This window comes from Arabidopsis lyrata (genome assembly GCF_000004255.2).
Source record: "Arabidopsis lyrata subsp. lyrata unplaced genomic scaffold ARALYscaffold_8, whole genome shotgun sequence".
Taxonomy (NCBI): Eukaryota; Viridiplantae; Streptophyta; class Magnoliopsida; order Brassicales; family Brassicaceae; genus Arabidopsis; species Arabidopsis lyrata.
Genome location: NW_003302548.1, coordinates 3,351,408 through 3,373,007, shown reverse-complemented (window position 1 = coordinate 3,373,007; position 21,600 = coordinate 3,351,408). Strand labels below are relative to the sequence as shown.

At 31.0% G+C, this 21,600-nt stretch overlaps 1 protein-coding gene and 1 pseudogene across 1 annotated transcript; both read right to left on the bottom strand.

Annotated features, from left to right (window-relative positions):
- Window positions 1-9,090: 9,090 nt before the first annotated feature.
- LOC9299654 lies at window positions 9,091-13,785 on the bottom strand (annotated as a pseudogene).
- Window positions 13,786-15,522: 1,737 nt separating this feature from the next.
- Window positions 15,523-16,126, bottom strand: LOC9301442 (defensin-like protein 16). The gene is given in 2 exon segments (XM_021015519.1): window positions 15,523-15,799; window positions 15,898-16,126. Coding segments are annotated over 2 exon segments (243 nt in total). The 5' UTR covers window positions 15,962-16,126; the 3' UTR covers window positions 15,523-15,620.
- Window positions 16,127-21,600: the final 5,474 nt, after the last annotated feature.

The window sequence follows — 21,600 nt, the reverse complement described above, 5'->3', positions numbered from 1 at the left end:
CACATCAATCTCTATGGGCTCTTCCTGAATCATAATTGCATAACAATGTTCCTTACCCTTGGATTCTACTTTCCCAGGATGAGCACCGGTTGGTCGTGTAGAGGCTGAAGCAATTTGAGCAACCTGACTCTCAAGAGTCTTGACATGTGAGGATAGCGTTGTAAACTTTCCATTGAGATCATTGTACATGCTATCCACCTTTACATTAATCTCAGCAGCATTCTTCTTCAGACCTTCAAGAATTTGCTTCATCATCAATTTCATCTCATTATCTCCAGATGTAGATGCATGAGTGGTACTTGCAGGAGGTTGGAATTGTCCCTGGTAGCTCCCTTTAGTCTGAAAACCGTGACTAGGCTGAAATTGCTGACCCTGTGTCCCTGCCTGAGTCGGATACACCTGATCTTGAGGATTTTCGACATTGGTACTCATGTAAGAAAGGTTAGGATAGTTCTGGTAATTCTGATTGAACCCTCTGTTCTGATAGTTGTCATACCCATTCACGAAATTCAACTCTACATGTAGATCGTCAGAACCGTCTCCGCTAAACTCTTGATGCACTGGACCTTTACCCGAATCCTCGCAGTAGTTGACAACCCGCTGATCTCTCTTGAGGAGCTGCTCAACCTTAGCTGTCAACTCAGCAATCTGCTTTGATTCTCCTCCTCCACCTCTGTACGACCTGTCATAGTCAACATTGTGGTTACTGTTACTGGCTGCCAGATTCTTAATAAGCTTTATAGCTTCCTCCTCAGTCTTGGTCATAAAATCCCCATTACTAGCAGTATCTAGTGCCATCCTGTAGTCCTTGTCGACTCCTCTGTAGAAAGTATTGATCAAAGTGGCACGTGGAAAGCCGTGGTGGGGGCATTCCCTGTAGGAATCTTTGAACCGTTCCCAAGCTTCATGGAACGATTCTGTACCATACTGCTGAAAAGAAGAGATCTTGTTCCTCAAAATGGCTGTCCTGGACTGAGTAAAATACTGTTACAGAAATGCAGCCTTGTAGTCTTCCCAGGTTCTTAAATTCTCAGTGTTCAAAGACTTCAACCAGCGATGGGCTTTGTCAGCTAAGGAGAATGTGAAAAGTCTGCATTTGATAATATCATCAGGTACTCCATTCATTCTTGTTGTACTGCATATATCCTCGAAGTTATCTAAATGGTAGACTGGATTCTCTGAGGTGAGACCATGGAACTGATTCTGCTTCACCAAAGATAGCAACCCTGTCTTGATCTCAAAATCATTCCTATTGATTGGCAGCTGTTGGTTCTTGTCTCGAAAATGCACAACATTAGGAGCATCATGATCTCTCAAAGTCTGTCGAGAAGGCGCGGGCCTAGCATTTACTACAGCTAAACGAGCGGCATTAGTAGCAGCCACACGTTCAGCAGCTGCACGGGCAGCGGCAGCTTGTTCACCAGCTGCAGGAGCATTGTTGTTTGCAGGAGGTGGGGGATCCTGAAACACTCCTTGATGATCACCTCCAAGTGGGAGTTCATCTCTATTCTGAAGATTTCCTACAGCATCATATTCAGCCATTTCAGCTTCTCTCTGCTCGGCTATCTTCTTCTTTTTCTTATTCGCTCTTTCAAACTTTCCGATATCCTCTTGGTAATCCGCTAAATGTGACGAGCCTTGGCTGCGGGTCATACACCTGAAAACACCAAAGAGAAAACAAAAACAAAAATCAGTAACATATAATAAAAATGCTTTAGACTAAAAACTAATCCTAAATCCTTAGGTAACGCAATTGGTCCCCGGCAACGGCGCCAACTTGATTGCTCGAGTAATTGCCAACATGATTCAATAAAATAGAAAAGGAATAGGGTTTAGAAATCTTCTCCAAGTGTCAAGAGGATGGATTCCTTTGCTCAAAGTTGTTTACAAACCAAAGAACCAAGTTTAGAACTGAAAAATATCAAGGATAATGTGTAAAGAGTCGAGCATAGGGTTTTAAAACAATAGGAAACGAGCCGGGTCGGATCTGGAGTGAATCGGGTCAATTCTGGGCCAAAAGTACGTCTGGAGAAGGGATCGATCGATCCGGTGGGTGGATCGATCGATCCCGAGTCACTGGAAACTGCTTCTCGTCCGTCAGAGGATGGGATCGATCGATCCACAAGTGGATCGATCGATGTGGATCTTCTGGTCTCCAACTCCGCAACTGCTTCAAATGCTCGATAGAATGACCTGTCTTCACTAACTCGGGTATAACTGTTGAATGCACCGTTAGATTTCTTTCAAACCACTTGTAAACTCAAGCTAACATCTTCATCTAACTTGTGTCAAAAATGCAGAAAGATCTAACGGTGGAAAGTATTCCATCTGAGGCAAAACGTCTGACACTTCTAAACGAAACTGCATCTCCAAAAGTGTGTTTATATCCCAAAACAGCTCGTTTTCCTCCGAAGCAACCTAAAACCTGTAGAAACTCGATAAAAGACTAAAAGACTCTAAAAACACACTTTGACTCGATAAAACATATGATGTAAGAAAGAAAACAAAGACTCAAAACCGATAAAAACACAACATATCAATGAAGCTTAGGAGTGTGTACAAGCTGAGGAAAATATAATCTTTGAGATAACAAATGTAATATGTTTTGGGTCACTTCTTAATCTACCGGCTAAATCACTTTTTGCTCTGTTCATTGAGTCACTTGTTATTCTACTTGTTGGTCTTCAAAAGTGGCTCAATCAATGTTTCCAAATAGGCATATTGTTGATAAATAGCAAATTCTGGACCTTCCAAGTACTTAGTTAGCTCCATTTGCCCCGATATTAAAAGAGTGTCCATCAATCCGTCATATGGTTCGTCAGCTAGTATATATGTCAGATGGTCCGTCAGCCGGTACGTCTTCACATGTATCACCTCTTATGTCAATGAGCTAGGGATCAATTTTGTTATTGATTCTTACAACAATTCTTTAAGAGGAAAGGCATCAAGGGGTCATACGAGCCTCTGAAATTTTTGAGATGATGTATGATTCTCTGCTTAAGCATCAACTTCACTGGGTCGAACTCATCCACATTTCTGTTCTCACAGCGGTAAAATAGACATTTGTATCTTTTCTGTTCTAATTTGAGGAGAACTATTAAAGATAGTTTAAAGTTATGTATATTATGATCAAACCTAATCCTATAAAACTATATCTATGTAATTAAAGGAATCAGAACAAATTTTTTCCAGAACTTTGTTAGCATAATTGATAACACCAATATTATTTTAATGCTAATTGTTATTAGTTTGTATATAATTATAATTAGGTGAAAGTAGTATTTTTATGTTTCCTATTAAAAATATTTTAGTCAAAAATGTATTATTTCACTTTAAGACATAATTTAAATTTATTATGCAAAAAGCAAATGATTAATCATTTACTTTTCATATTACTGTTTCAATCATTACTATAAGATAGATATTATATATATTTTATTATTTGTATTCTTAGTATCTAAACATCATTTATATTGAAAGATACTTCCTCTCTTTCTAACTAATTTAAGTTTTATTTTTTTAAGCTTCTTATGCGTTTAATTAGTTTACGATGTTAAATTATAATCTTGAAGGAAATAATTATGTATTATCCGTTCGGAGTTATAAAAAGTTGTTAACCACGACAAAAACTAATGTATTTATAATTATAATCTTGAAGGAAATAATTATGTATTGTTTACATAAGTAGAAAGATGCGGTAAGGTACGAACATTTCGTGCCAGTTTATACGCTTTCACATTCAAATTTCGGGAAATTAGCTATAAAGAGAAAAAATCAAACTCTTCTTTGTCGCTCTGAATCGCCTCCAAGTAAGTCGTGAACGCTGGCCACTCTTGCGGGGAAGACACCATCTTCACCAAATCGGAGCAGTCTGTAAGAAAAGCTACTTCTCTTTTGTCTTGGCCGATCATACATCTCATCGCCCAGATTAGTGCTTCAACCTCGGTGTGGAGTGAGGTTAAGCTTCTTCGAGTATTTGCAGCTCCCATGTCGTGCGTTTCTACATTTGGATAAGAACAAAACCATCCTAACCCTGAAAAACAATCGCTTTCTTTCCAAGAACCATCTAAGCAACAGCGATAAACTGATCCACGTTGCTCGATATGTTCAACTCTAGAAGTTTCACCAAGAGTTATTCTACCATTTTCACACAAATTAAGAAAAACATCTAAATTTCTTTTTTACCGTTTGTTAATACACTAAAATACTTCCATTTTCTAATTAATAAATTAGAAAAATAGTGATAAAATTGAAATTCGATTTAAAATTATGTACTGAAACAAAAAACGACATTCTTTGTGAAATAAAAATAATACTTTAAAATGATTTTTTTTGTTTCTGGTGAAATAAAAGGAGTATGTGTAAACTTAAAATTTTGATTGATTAGAAATAGTGGAAGTGTAAACTTAAAATTTTGATTGATTAGAAATAGTGTAAGTATAATTATAAAAATTTAGAGAAGAAAACTAGTTATCTTGAAATTGCTGACAAAAGTGATCTTCAAATTTATTGCGTAAGACAGGTGTTAGTATATTTTTGAAGATAATGGAGGTGTTATGCGTAATTGCGTATTATAAAATGTGTAATGAGATGCATTTATAGCGAGACAGTTACGTAGACATAATTAAGAACTCGCATGTGGCTTGTCTTCTGCTTGGTAACAAAATATTGTAGATTTTTGGTTTTGCGTGCGGATATTGTAAATATCGTAAAAATCAACCAAATTAATGAATAGTAGTAGTACAGTAAAATTACTACTTCCTCCGTCCCATAAATTTTTTTAGAAATTTTACATTCTTTAAGAAATATTGAAATAATATATAAAGACAATTTTAACTTTTTAACTTTTTAACATATTTTAAAGAGTATATTATTTATTGTTGTTTAAGAAGGGTAAAATAGGTAAACTGTTTTAATTTGACATTAGAAACACAAAACTTCTATCTTTGTGGAAAATTTTTTTTTCTAAAAAATTCATCTTTGTGGGACGGAAGGAGTACTATAAACAAATAATGTTGGAATTATAATATTTTATTAATTTATTGTAAATTTATATTTATTAATTTATATAAAGTTTTGTTTTAATTATTAATGTTTTTTAAAAAATGAATTAAAACAAAATGATCTTACTAAAATGACTGCTTCGGAATTATACATTTTGTAGATTTAGACTTGAATATTTAATATTTAGAAAGAAAAACAATTTTTTTTGACAAAAAATAACAAAAATTGTAGATAAGTTTTTTTTTTTTTTTGTCGAAATTGTAGATAAGTTTACATATACGAAAAATATTTATAAATGAAAATTTATTAATAATGACCTCAACTATTGTATTTGAGCAACTTACACAAACATGATTATTGAAATAAAAATTATAAATATTCAAAATTTTAATGTTTATAAAATCTTTATAGATAATACAACAATAAGATAATTTAAAACACAACATAATATTTTTTATATAAGAAAAGTTAGTGATAAGATCTAACAGAAATTCATTTAAAGAGAACATTACAAATATATTATCTTTATATATATATATATATATATATATATAGAGGAAAATTACATGATTATAATTTATATTATTAATGACCATATATGTATGTATATATTATATATATATATATATATATATATATATATATATATATATATATCATTCTTACCAAGCATTATTTTATTAACTTATAGAATTATGTTCATTTTTACGGTCCGATTTAGAACGGGAAAAATGTCATTTAAATCATCGGTTTACTATTTTCGTTGGTTTAAAGCATGAATTTTAGAGTAGGTGATTGATGATTTAAATTCTCAATTTTATGTTGACTTTCAATTTAATCACGAATTCTCGTTGACTAAGCCAATTGAAGCATATTGTTAACTAGCTAAACGGAGCAATCGAACGAAGAGAAAGATGAAAACTATGTTGGTGTAGAAGAAAAATTATGTGATGGCTTCGAAGTGTCAATTATGTGATGACTTCGTCTTATTGATCTGTTTAGCCAGTTAGCAATGTGCCTCAATTGGTTTTATTAATGAGAAATCATGATTAAAAATGAAAATCAACATAAAATTAAGGATTTAAATCACCAGGTCTAGAATTCATGATTTAAACCAACAAAAATTATAAAGTGATGATTTAAATGATATTTTTCCCGATTTAGAACCATAAAATTTATTATTTTATAACACATTGATATATTGAATATTAATTTATAGAGGTGTTACTGTTATACTGTACTTATCTTCTACATATGCCCATTATTGCAATTAATGACTCTAAAATCGTGGGCGCTATATAATTGGGGCTGTTTACCAAGAATATTTTAGTGATCTCGGTATCTTGAGCCTCGGGTTTTGATCCTTAGTAATGGCAAGATAATGCGATCTCTAAAAGAATGATTTTTAATTATTTTTTCGTCCATAAAAATTTATTTTCTATGATTTTTATACATTTTTAATTGATTAATGTTAATAATTTGTGGATTTTAAAATTATTATTAAAAATATTTGAATTTATAAACTACGAATCAGATCATAGTTAAAATAAGAGAAATATCTTTAAAATACCACTAAATTCAGCTTTTGTTCCAAAAATACTACCACTAACTAGATTTTAACCCGCGTTACACCGAAGGATAATTATTTTTAAAATTAATGATTTTTAAAATTTAATGGTGTATTCTATATATATAAAATTTAATGGTGTATTATATATATATAATTTTACAAATTGTATCATTTTATATGATATTTATATTTTATAGTTTACAATAGTTATTAAGTAACGGTATACCACAAGACAATTTTTGTTTTATATAAATTTGTTTAAGTCAGGATCATTCGATATGTCTAATATTGGTGGTGTTAAAAAAAGTATCAAAATGAAAATTTAACCCGTATTGAAGCAGCAGGTTAATGATGTTTTAAAATTTTTTGATTCAAACTCGTCCCGTCATATAACCTTGTCATGCAATATAACCTTGTCCTTCAATATAACCCCGTCATCCAATATAACCGTTCCATGCTATTTTAACTCTTTATATATGTTCAAATATTCTAAATATTACAATATTTTTTTTGATTTAAAATATATAAATTATAATATTTAAAATTTCTTAAAAACTCCCGTATAGCAATATAACCCGTCACGTGTTATTGTAACTCTTTATATATGTTCAAATATTCATAATATTATGAACTTTTTATTGATTTGAAATATATGAATTATATTATTTATAACTTTTTAAAAGTTTAAAATTTAACATTTCCGGTAAAATTAAGCAACTAAACTAAAAAGCCAAAATGAAAAGGTATATAATTTTAATTTGGATGCTTATTGAGTTGAGCTTCTTGTTCATTCGGATTTGTATTCATTTTGATCTTATTTATAATATGATTCTGAATCAATATCTAAATATTTTAGCCGATATGGGACGTTGAACACACACCTTTTTCATCAATTGAGTAATATATATCCGTTTTAAAAATTTCGAATCCAAATATATATTTTTTAACTTTATGTATTATATGATGATTCAAAACAGTTAAAAAATATTCAAACAAAGATGATAGGAGAATTGTATTTCTAAATCTTAACCTAATCTTCTAAATATCTATATTTTTAAATATAGAATATCCGGTTCATAATTTCGGGTATGTTTTGATCCAATCCAAAAAAGATATGGACTATCCGGTGTAAGATTTTTGAAGGAAATTTTTTATCGGGTCGGATACCAAATTTATCGGATAACAATTTAACCCATCCGCTAAAAAATGTAATTCAAAAATACTAGTATAGATTTTTTTTTATAAAATACAGCAGTTACAAACTTATTAGTCTAAAAATAGAAACACTAAATATAATTTTAAGAGTTTTCAATTTAAAAGTTTGGGTTTGGGTTTGGTATTTTGGGTTTAGGGTTAGATTTTAGGGTTTATGATTGAGTTTAAGGTTTAAAGTTTAGTTTTAGTTTCTTGGTATTCTTGAAAACTATATATATATATATATATATATATATATATATATATATATATATATATATTAGTAGTATTTTTGAAGAAAAAAAACTAGTAAAATTAGTTTCGGAATAAAAATTTATTTTAGTGATATTTTTGACAATTGCTCTAAGAATATTTTTTGGTGAGAGAAGATAGTACAATTATTAGTAAATATAAAATTTTATTTGTGCAAAATTTTAGCAGAAAAATAAATTAAAATTGAGAAGTGAGAAAAAGTAAAAACATTTTAAGTTGATAATTACTACTCCGTATTTTAATAAGTGTCGTTTTAGAATTTTTATTTTTTTGAATTGGATGTCGTTTTCAAAATTCTATGCAAAATTTATTACTTTTTAATGTTTTATGACGTCATAAAACATTAAAAAGTAAGAAATTTTGCATAGAAATTTGAAAACGACATCTAATTTAAAAAAAAAAAAAAATCTTAAAACGACACTTATTAAAATACGGAGGGAGTACAAGAGAAACATCCTTTTCCTAAGGCAAAAAATGTAGGAAAAACATAAGAAATAGGTTTTCCTACAAAAATAGTTTTTTGAAAATGTTCCGTAGAGAATCGATATTCGATACTAGTAGGAATTTTGTAGAAAAGCTGAAGGGAGTTTTTGACCAATTCCTTACCAAAATATTCGTAGAAAACATGTTTCTACCATTTTTTTACCAAACCGTTCCGATTATTTTTTTTTATCAAATATTTCATACGATTTTTCTTACCAAAAATATATTATGAGTTTACTACGGATTTCCTACGAATTTAATAAAATATTAATGGTTTATTTTTTTTTTTAATAATTACATTAATTTCAAAAATTAAATTAAAAATAAATAAATATAATAATAAGAAATAAATACCAATTCTTGTTCCCTTAACATTAATATTGTTAACGTCACAAAAATATTCTTTCTTTTTTTTACACAGAAATATTTTATTACGTATTAGAAAATGTTGTCCTTGTGGACCTTTCTCTATGGATTACTCTTATATTTATATTAAATGGAACACCTAATATATAAACTGTAATAATTATGTTGTTAAAATATGTATTGTCGTCATGATAACCATCTGTTTGGTACCAAAACACGTGATGCAAGATACTATCATCTGATCTTTGGTATATTTGTGCTATTCTATAAATAAAATCATGTAGAAGTTATATAAGTTTCAATGAAAACATTAAACATATAAACTATAGAAATAATAAAAGGTGGTGCATAGCACAACTGCACCGTATAAACTATATAAATAATTTGGTAAATCGCAAATCAGTAGATTCTTTTAAATAAATAATAATTTATTAAATTGCTATTAGGACGACAAAATCTCAGAAATCAGAAATGGAAAAAAATTTCATCAATATGTATTTGATTTGAGTCTTGGAATTGCAAAGGATTCTGAAGTAGCTTAGCCGCTTAATTAGGCTTCCCGAAGGAGCAGAGATTAAACTAGTGGAAATGATTATTGTCTGTGTTGATACCAATCAATTAAGATGGTGGCAACGACTTTCGAATTTTGAAATTTCTGAGATAAAAAATATCATAATTCAAATGTAGATGGGAAAAAATATGTCTAAACGATAAATAGAACGACATATAGATTTAACGAAATTTAAGTCGATCTTTTCAAATTAAGCACTAATTTTGGTTACAAAGACAATTGATTAGATGTTTGTCTAAAAAACAAAAGACAATTGATAAGATCTCTAGCAAGTCTAAATTCCATACAACATGATATTCCTTGCATAGGTCTAAGACCCAGAATTGTTGTTTAATATTTACAGGGGTTATAATATAAATCTTTTAACAATTAATTAACAGGTTTATAGTGTAAATTTTAATATTTTAGGGAGTCAAAAAATGATTTTGGCTAATTCTTTCACTAAAATCTAATAAAAATGCACTAATAATTATAATATTTTAATTTAATTAGTTAGTGGTTCATAGAACACACTTTAGTATCAGGTAGGTCCGCCGGTGCTTCAATCTATGCTCTGCATACCGGCAACAATCTTTTTCCTAGTAAACCTCTTGCAACACACCAATCACAAAAGTGATCTTAGTATTCACTCGTCTAATAACAGAGATTAAAAGGGTATTCATCTCAAAAGTATTTTTTTTTCTTGGTTACGTTATCATCAGAACTTACAACATATTTTCACTCTTAAAGTTCTTCTTGAACCGCAACCAAACTATGAAACTTGGGGCTAGCGGAACCAAGGATGACACTCGATCGTTCCGAAATTATTAAGAATGGGATCTGGTAGACACAAGATATACTGAAGTAAAGAAAAAACAACATTACTTATGTTTTACACACGACTGCTTTGATTTTGAATATAATGCCTGCTAAAACAATAAAGTCTCTCACATGGAAAATAAAGCATATGATGGGAAGACAACAAGAGGAAACTTGCGGCAAACATCAACACCGGTTGCTTCAGCTAGATCAGGCTTATCATCTCCTAGTCAGGCCCGTGCCTACATTGTGAAAAAAGAAACGTTCGCTTCCGGCCAATTTTTTTCTTAAACAATTCAATGGCTCACTAATTTTTTTATATAGTAATTTAGGTCCAATTTTAGTATCCAAACATGATGTTGTAGATCAAATAGTTAATAAGTTTTATTTTAAGATAAGTAAATATTAAAAGCAACCATTAAATTTAGAATAATACATGGCCGATTGGTATCATAAGTTAATTGTGGATTTGAACTTTTTTACCATTGATATTTTTTTGGCTGTTTTTTCTATTAAAATATAGGTTTAAAATGAGAAAAGTTTATTTAGTGATTTTATAAGAAAGAAATTAAAAAATAATCATTTTAAATTAAAATTTTACTGTAGTTTTTGTTTATATAAGATAATGATATTTTTTGAAAATTTTGATTTAGAAGATATGAGAGTTTTTTAAAATATCGCTTCCGTTCTCTAAATCTCTAGGCACGGCTCTGCTCCTAGTGGTTTGACCTTAGTTCTCCAGTCGAACTGCTTCACAAGGTTGGCCAGTGTTACCTCGGCCATAGTCAATCCAAATCTTATTCCGGGACAACGCCTTCTTCCTGATCCAAATGGTATGTACATGAAATCTTGTCCTTCAAACTCCACAAGTGCATCTCAATGCCTCTCTGGCCTAAATTCTTCTGCATCCGCTCCCCAAGTTTCGGTGTCTCGTTGGATTGCCCAAGCATTGATTATCACCTGTAGGAGTTTTAAAATCTAGAATGATATTTATATCTAATTATAAAAAAAAAAACCATTTAAGGTAGATATGATTTTACCAATGTTCCTTGAGCAATATCATATCCTTTTAATTTGACATCTTCACATAATCCTCGGAGAATTATTGGAACTGGAGGATGCAAACGTAGCACTTCCTTGATCACAGCCTTTAAGTACTTCATCTTCTCAACTTCTTCCTCTGATACATATAACTTTTCGGTTGTCGTCGAAGCGGAGTATATGTCATCTTTGAGTTTCTTCATACACTCTGGATGTCTCATAAGTTCCGTCATTGTCCATTCTAGTAGCGTGAATGTAGTTGCTGTTCCCCCAAGAAACACATCTAATAAAAGAAAACAAAAAGAATTATGGAAGTAACAAAAGAAAAAAAAAAAGTGAAGCAAAGGAATGCATGAATGGTCTTTACCAAAATGAGATTTTTATCTCGCTATTATACCAAACTCAAATCCCATAGTCTTGTCTCTCTGAATCGAGACAAGTATATCAACAAAATCTGACCTCTCTTTGTCTGCATGATCCTCTACATGTTCTTGCACTGCTTTTTCAAGAAAACTATCAATCTTGTTACTTACTTCCTCTACTTTATCATCCACCCCACATATCTTATCTATCCATGCCAAAATAGGAATGTATTCACCAAGCGGGAAAGATCCTGAGAGTTCCATAGTCTTTCTGACTATTTCCTTAATTAACATTATATGTATTACCAACCTCCTCGCCGTCACTACTATATTTTCTTCCCAATGCAATCCTACATATCAAATCGCTTGTCAAACTCGAAAGAAGTCCACTTAAGTTCAACGGTGAAGAAGAAGAAGCCGCCTTCTCCACCTTCTCCATCATTACGTTTATCTCTTCTTCTCTTACTTTCTCAAAGGACCGAACCATTTTTTTGCTGAGGAGATGCATAACACATATACTCTGAATAGAGATTTAAAATACGTTTGTTAATTACAATTACGATAAAAACTTTAGATGTATGTAACTTTGTTTTTTTTTTTTTTTTTTGGTCAACAAGATAGGTAACTTTGTTTACATGTATATTGGTGGAAAAAGTTTACAATAATTAATGCTTATCGTATATAATTAAGTTCTACAGAAAAGATTTCTAGTCAGCCGGATCTGGTAACGCTAAGCGAATATATACCTCATATTCAAATTGGAGACAAATTAATCATATATGAGAAGCATCCCAAGCAGATTTGAAATATGTTAATCAGCAAAGAGAAAAGTGAACACAATTTTTTTACTGTACATTACAAAACTAGGGTGTGGTAGTTAAGATTTAGTTTCGGTTCGGTTTCTTTGGCCTTCGGGCTTTTAGTTCTCCTTTCTATAATTAAAGATTTAAACCAAGCGAAACCTTTGTACTATATAGTTTGGTTAGGTTTACCACAATTTGAGTTAGGTTCAGTTTGCCTTTTGTTTTGGTTATGTTCGTTTTGTTACACAAAAAACAGTTTTATTTCGGTTTTGGTTTTTCAAATTTTAAAATAATGAAACCAAATGGTCAAAATAATAAAATTTGTTCAGTTTTGATTTAACTCTTTCGGTTTAGTCCATTTCAAATTATAAAATTATAAAATGTCACACCTTTTTTTTTTTTTTTAATAACCGCGGATCTCCCAAAGATTTCCTAGGCCCAAGGACTAATCCCACGAAGCTGGCAATTCCTCTATGTAAACCTGCCAGTGGCCGTGCCTCGAACCCTGGGGAAAAAGGGGAAAATGCCACATCTCGCCCACCATTCAGAAACATAGAAACAGCTTTCCTTTTGGGGCGGTCGGCGAACTTAAGATCGTTTGTTTTCATGACGTCATGAGCCATGTCGGCTGATAAGACTACGAGGGTGGGGACACGACCGAAGTGAAGGAGCATGAGCGGTCCATAGCGGAGGCTGAGGGAATGGAGGGAGCGGTGAGGGTGGAGGCTAAGCTGGTGGAGGTTTCCTATCACTGGAAGCCGCCATGGAGACGGTGGTGGGTTCAGTTTTGTGGTGGTTCGTTTGGATCGTGATTTTATGAACATAAGAGCTAAGAATGTCGTTATACACAGAGATATTAATAATATCGTTTCCATTTTCGTTCACGACAACAACTATTTGTGTTTTGATGAAAATTAGTGTATCTTGATTCCTCTCTACTTGTATTATATAGTGTTTAGGAACACATGATTCACATCGTATTAGTAATGTCATGATATAACATTAATATAATAGACCTTTTTCTTTCTTTTAAAAGCTAAGCTATGAATATATTCAGTTCTAAAAGTAGCTTTTGTGAAAGCCACTTAGTTTCGAAAGAAAGAAAAAAGTAAAAACAAGTGTAATTTAGATTGATGATATATTTTCAGATATGTGAAGCCAAAACTGTTCTAAGCAAATCGGAGAAGCCATTTCTTTGTCTGTCTCCACAACCTTCCTACCTTTTTTTAGGAGTTGAATACTGTTGTGAATTCGAGTGAACTCGAAAAATTTGAAACAACTTTAAAGTGTAAACAAGAAATTTGAGGCAATTCCCTTTAGCCTCTCCCTCTATAGTTTGTATTAATTTTGTTGGTTATAACTTATAAGTTACAACTTTTTTATATATATAATAAAGGATTTGCTATTGATTGCATAAGAAAGAATTTTTTTTACAAAGCCAAAAGGAAACATTACAATTAACCTATACCGTAATAGCTTAACTCTACTCAATAAGGAAACATTACAATTGCAATATATTCGTGAATCACGGGATTAGTATCCCCCAAAACCATCTTTACATAATTAAAACACACACATGAGTGGAGTATATTTTTCTGTAGTTTATATTCTTTTGCATAACAAGTGGGCATTTTCTCTTTACAAAATGGGCACTCAATAAGCTATCATAACAATCACATTTGTAACCGTCTTTATATTATTAAAACACGAATAATTGGAGACACCACTGAGATTTGTATTTTAATTTTTTGGTAGTTGGTAGAGGATAAAGCTCCCCTACAATTTATTCATAACATAAAAGAATTATACTCGGACATTCCGTGGAAACGCAGTCCCATTCATATTTTTTAACAACACCGGACTTACAGACTTTGGACAAACATCAAAATAAATGCGATAAAAAAACACCACTGACATTTGTGATAAAAAAAAAAAAAAAAAAAACATGCGAAAGTTTGGGTGGAAAATCGAATATTGGCTTAGTGAAGTAATAACTGGGTAAGACTAGTTGAGTTAAAATGAATATTATACATCAATTCCAATAATTCATCGACTCCTCAAACACAGTCAATGTCTGTTGGTGGCAGATTTAATGGTAACCCTTAAAGCTCTATAGGAAATGGGTATAGTCATGCTCCGAGGTGAATAGTCGACTGGTTGGGATAAACTGGGAGTCAGTATTTTCATTGTCAACACGGATGAACCGTATGATCTGATTCGAAGAATCAAGTAAAAATTCAAACAATCAATGTGGGATTTTGGCTAAGAGAATTCTATTTACTAAGTAACTTAGCTAGGGTCAATGAAATGACTGAGTGCCTAAGTTATGATTGAGGAAATTATACATTTAGAAACAATGGTAAACTTCATAATTAATATCTTCCGTATTCTTCTTGATTCTTCAACAAACTTATCTAATCTTCATGATTTTCATATTTTAGGGCAATCATTATGACCGTCGATCTTGGTAGATTTCTGGTAGTCCTAATAAAACCTATCAAATTGTCAACTAAGTCACTTTTGGAGAGTAAAAACACAAAAGTATTGTGGAAGAATTATAATAGATGATTCTCATAAAAATAATGAGAAGATGTTAATTATGATTGTTGAAGAATCAAGAAGAACAGAAAGTAGCTCGCGATTGTGAGATTAAAAAGTAACTCGCTATTGCGATATCAAAAAATAATTCTCGAGGATGATAACTCAGTTAAACCCACAGAGTAAACACATATACCATCTTCTAGTAGACGAAATTAATTTGCAAGTAGGAAATAATAGCAGATAAGATGCTGAACCGTCGATGGCTGGTTTTTCAAACATATATCGGGCTGCCTCTCTACCAAATGTAACCTAAGCAAGCGGTTAATTTGACTTGGTCAAAACTCGCAAGATAATTAAATGGTTCAACGTTTCGAACGAGCACTACAAGTGGGACATGAACAAGAAGAATAAAGATTCAGTGGTCCTGTTTTAGACAAAATATGGAGAAGAAGAAAGAGTCCTACGTGGTACGTAATTTTTTAAAATATAATTATAACAATAATGCGAAACCAAACATAAAAACATAATTATGCATGTCATAAAATCACTCATAGAGTACAGACTTATTTTATGTAAAATACACACACGATTAAGCACCAAATATCATTGGTAGATTAACATGGGACGTAACAGATACACTTGTGAGCTGGGAAGACATAGTTGCAAGATCCATGTTTTGCTCCCTCAAGATTAATATACTGATTCTTGCACGCATTACTGTTTCCACAAACCCCTGACTATATCCCACTTGGCTTCTCGCACAACCTTTGTGCTTCCACCATTGTTGGTGCTTCTGCAAATGGATATATACATCTCCCAGGGTTAATTATCATATAAATTAAAATTATATTTAACACACATTTTTATTTGTATGATAAAAGCATTACTCACCAAAAGCTGCAAAGAGAACAAGTGCAGCGAAGATAAGGGTGATGATGGAAGCAAACTTAGCCATGATGTTTATTACTACTTTGTTTTCAATGTATAGATGTATGTGTTGTGTGAAGAAATAAGCTTAAGATCAATCTCTATTTATAATGAAATGAATGTGAGTTAATCTTCTACTGTCCCATGGTCCCATGTCCCTAATCTTCATTAGGGATACCTTTCTACTGTCCCATGGTCCCATTAAGAAAGAGAGATGGCAAAAATGATTGGGTTCTTGCTTACTTATGAATGTGAGTTAATCTTCTCCACAATTAATATAGTATCTAGTTTAAGAAAAGAAGATTATAAACTGGTGGTGACATCATTATCATATCTGGAAATTTCTTGCGACCCAAGCATATGGAGAAGCAAAAGTAGTGTCGATAGACCATGGGACCAAAATAACCAATAGAAGTAAGAACACAATCATTTTTGCCATCTCTCTTTCTTAATTTCCAAAATCTCTTGATTCAGTATTCTTTTAATAGCATTCTGCAAATGGCAAATGAAGACTGAAACAAAACATGTATTGTATTTCGAATCATTTCGGAGTAAACCCCACGGCTGGTTATGGACTTAATTATAATACATTTTTAGATTTTGACAAAGTCCAACCGAGATAATGGGATATGACTTAATATTGATGAAAATTCAACGACGAAAATTTAAACACACAGATTTTAGAATTCAAAATCATGTGCTATTCAAACTAATTGAGCACGGCCAGTGCTACAAGTAATTATTTTTTTATTTTGTTTTGGTTTATATAATTTTGTATGTATTTGATCTGCATTTTAGTTAACTAATGACGACTTTTATACTACTTTTTTTTTTTTTGATGAATTGGCATGTCCTAAAATAAACAAAATAAACGGCAAATCTAGAAATTTTGTTGCATGTGGAAGAACTCTATTTCTTCTTGTTTTCTAAAAACCATTAGATTTTCTGATGACCAATCTTATCACTCGATAATATTCAAAGACACAAGTTAAACTAACACTAATTGTAGTTCATTGCAATTTTCGTTATGTGACATGAGCTCATACATAGAAAAGCCACTCCTATAAAAAAACCGATAAATGAACATACTCAAGTGTAAATTTGATGGATCCGACCCCATTTCTGCTGGATTGGTCCACTTCGAATTTGTTTACGGTTTTAGTCAAATTAAAACCTTTTATACCTAAGTTTCATGTGAAATCTATTTTTGAATCTAAATGACTCTACATATTTATAATACACTTTATAAGATGGAAGAATCAATCTAAATAGTTAAAATTGATTGTAGGTCTATACAAACTTGACGACAACAAACAAAAAAAAAAAAAAAACACATTGCCCAACCAACTTTGCCAATTATTATCTTTATCATATGTATTAAACAAAAAAAGTTGATATTTAAGTAAATTGTATACATTGCTTATCAATGATTCCAAAAATAACAACATAATCCATTCGTTTTCAAGAAATGTTGTCCCTTAAAGCCCCGGTGCGGGCGGCAACAACGAAGGTGGTGATGATGGAGAAGGCGAGGGAGGTATATCTCTTTTCCTAGCTCGTTGGCTTGTTGATGATCGTACCCGTGATCATCATTCTTCTCCATTCTGATTTTAAATCATAAAAAGTTAAGAATCATATCTTTATAATATATATATATATATAATATGACAAGATTTCTTCAAAACAAACTCTAAAAATGTGACATTTGGCGTTCTACTCTTTTGACACATGTCATTTACAATTTTTTTTTTTAATTTAAGTGCAATAAATCTGTTTATTTGATTTTTGAGAACAATAACCACAATAGTCCTTAAATCAAATTATAAAATAAAATCAAAATTATTTGATGATAAGTTTTGAATAAAGAGATATTTTCCTACATTTTATCTTTTTCACATAATTTATAGTAAAAAATAAAGATCAAATTATTAGGCGATAAAATAGATAATGAATATATTAATAAAATTGACTTTATCTATATCTTATTAAACCGCAAACATAATACATTTAATTCTTTAGTCATATATATTAATCCACCTTTTAATACTAAATTGTAACCTAAATCATATAAATTGTGTATTAACTTTTTTTCTCTATTCAACGGCATTCAAACACACTATTAACTATTATTGTAACTCCCATAATTTAATTATTTAAAATGGAATGTATTTTCTCATGGTGGAGGTTACATTTACATATTAATTTACTATAATTTACAAGTGGTATGATACATTTGTATGAAATGAATCAATAGCGGAATTTCATCATACAACCTTGCCGAGGACAAGCAGGAAGCTTCAAGAACAAAACACATGATCAAATCGGATGAACATAACCTCATTGGCACTAATGAATGCATGTGTCCCAATCCTTCATATTCTTCCAAAGATTCGACAAAAAAAGTGGTCCAAGTATGTTAGTTATTGCAACCAGGTATGACACAGGTCAGCCGACTCGATTGTTATTGTGTCAACAACGAATGCTATTTTTGGAGGTTTGTAGAATGTGTGCTATAATTGTACAAAAAAAAAAATTATGTATTATGTGTAATCCACATTTATGTTTTTTTAGTTTCGTAATGCAATACTTCCCTTCAAATTTGGTTTTTGAGTATGCATTGAATAAATATCAGAGGTGAAACCCAAGGAATGCCTTTATCTAAAATAAATTCCTCTGAAACATCATCTTTATTTATTGTTTATTTTTGTTTTCTCGTCTTGCTATAGATCAACCAAGTTGGTGGTCTGAAATTGGAACTGTTTTAGTATGGTTCTTGTTTGATTATTTTGCTTTTATGTATCTTTTTAAGTCACATATCTCATTTATATTGCAAATCATATCATTCTTTTTTTGTTTCTTATGGATTAATTTGATTTTAGGTAACCAATGAAAGGTTTTTGATATGAAGATCTTGTAGTAGAGGATGTTCAACTTCATGTCACAAAGGAACGGGATATGGTTCTAGCGGCGAACATGTGTTTAAAGAAAAAATATTTTGCGCAGAAAATTGAGATTGCAAGTAACGGAGCCTATTACTTAATGGACGACAACAATAAGATGGTTGCGGTGTTCAGAGGCATCCCTCGAAAAAAGGAGAAGAAGATGGATTCAGAGGCACCTTTCGAAAACCATAATACACTGTTTGCAATTCAAAGATAAAGGAGAAACTCAGTGGACAAAAGGATCATTGCAAAAATAATTTCCGAACTAACCATGGCTCAATCTTGGTCACAAAATTTTCAGTATAGAATATTATCAATAAATAGCGTTGATTCACATTCGATACGGAAACATGGGAGGAAACAAGTTTAATATCTTGCTGAGCAAGGACCTTGATCCCAATTGATCATGGAGCGTGCTTTCCCACATCGGTAATTTGATTTATTTATGTTTTTTGATTTTAAGATGAGCTTTTGTTTCCAATAAGTGGATTGAAAAATCTAATTCATATTTTCAACTTTTTCCTTTTTAGTTTAGTTTCGTCATTATAGGTATGATTGAGCCTCATGGAAAAAAGCAATATTTCGCATACTTGCCCGAGATGGTCGGGTATGTGGAGACTTTTTATGTAGAAAAGGATTTGGTGATTCTTAGAGCCAACGATATACACTTCGGAGAGGATGCTATCTTCGTCTTCAAAGTCCAACATTTGATGTTGATAGAAGGAGTTTTAGGGGGACATGTTCCTCGAGATATCGCACAATTAATGACAAATAATCTTTCCTCAATTGTTGACATGTGCAAAGATTTTCAGACCATCGGAGGCGAAAAATATCTCATGGAGAATATCAGAGGGAATATAAAACAATACTTGGAGTTTGCTAGAGAGTAAGTGTTCGTGATATATGAGATTATCTATACATAATTAGTTAATCTGATATTGTTTTTTTTTTTCTATTTCTTTTGCAGGGCTAGATTTGAATCTGAAAGTTTGAACTCCAAGGTGCAGCCACCTATACAATAATTAGAGCCACAACCATCAAAATCAATTTCAAGATTCAAGGCATAGAGAAGGTAGCCGGTCAATTCCATGTTTTGTTTGATACAAGCTAGAATTTTTTTCTTTTTATTTTCTGATCAAGATGACTGCTATGTTCAATATATATATTTAACTTGATGTTTTTTTTTTTTTTCCTAGGGCTGGACGTGAGTGAAAACCACCATAAATCTTATTATGTTCTAGTTATTGTTCTCTACTTTATGGCATTCCTACATGTTTTTATTTATACTAGATGAATATCCGCTCTAAGTGCGGGTTGTTGTTTGAAAATTGAAGAAGAATATTCGTGAATGATTCAACGCAAAAGTTGAAGAAGAGGATAAATGGGAGAAAACAAAATGTAGACTTTTGATTTTCCTCCACTTATTTATTGATGTTTAATCTATACTAGTATTTTTGAAGTACATTTTTAGCGGGTGGGGCAAAATGCATTTGGATACAATGGGTATACGACCCATTTACATATTTTGGTTATAAAAAGTTTGTTAGATCGGGTTATATGTAACCCAACTCATACACCAGATATTTCATGTTTAATAATTTAGATATTTAGAAGATTTGATTAAGATTTAGAATTATGATTCTCCTATCGTCTTTGTTTGATTTGTTTTTAACTGTTTTAAATAATCATATAATACATAAAGCAAAAAAAAAAATCAATTTTTTTTCCTGCATATATTGTGATTCGAAATTTTAAAAACGCACATATATTATCCAATTAACAAAAAATATGTGTTCAACGTTCCACATCGACTAAAATATTTAGACAATGATTTATAATCATATCATAAATAAGATCAACATTAATAAAATAAATAGGTGTTTTGGCGGGACAGGTTTTTGAATCAATAATAATAAAAAAAATTAAAATATCATTAATCCGTAGCTTCAATACGGATTAAATCCTTATTTTTTTTAATACCATCAATATTAGACATATCAAATCAATCTCATTTAGAAAAGATTGTATAAAACTAAAAATTGTCCAGTTGTATAATGTTACTTAATAACAATTATAAAAAATATATATAAATATCTTAGAAAATGATACAATTTGTAAACTTTTATATATAATAAATAATCGTTAAATTTTTAAAATTACTACTTTTAGAAAAAAAATCACGACGGATTAAGAAATTACAGGACAAATTATATTTCGAAACAAGGTTATATGGTGGACGAGTTTGAATCAATATATATAAAATTTTAAAATATCATTATGCCGCTTTAATACAGATTAAATCATTAATTTATTAAAATATAAATATCTTAGAGAATGATACAATTTGTAAACTTTTATATATAATAAATAATTGTTAAATTTTAAAATCACTATTTTTAGAAAACAAATCACGGAACGGGTTAAGAAATTACGGGACAGGTTATATATCGAAACGGATTTATATGGCGGACGGGTTTGAATCAATATTTATAAAATTTTAAAACATCATTAACATGCCGCTTTAATACGGTTTAAATCCTTAGTGTACTAACAATTGTCTCGTGGACTTGTGGTATACCGTTACTTAATAACAATTGTAAATTATAAAATATAAATATTTTATAAAAAGATACAATTTGTAAAATTTTATATATACTAACTTTAAAAAATAAAGCATCCCGCGGTGTACCGCGGGTTAAAATCTAGTTTAAAATATAGAAAGTTA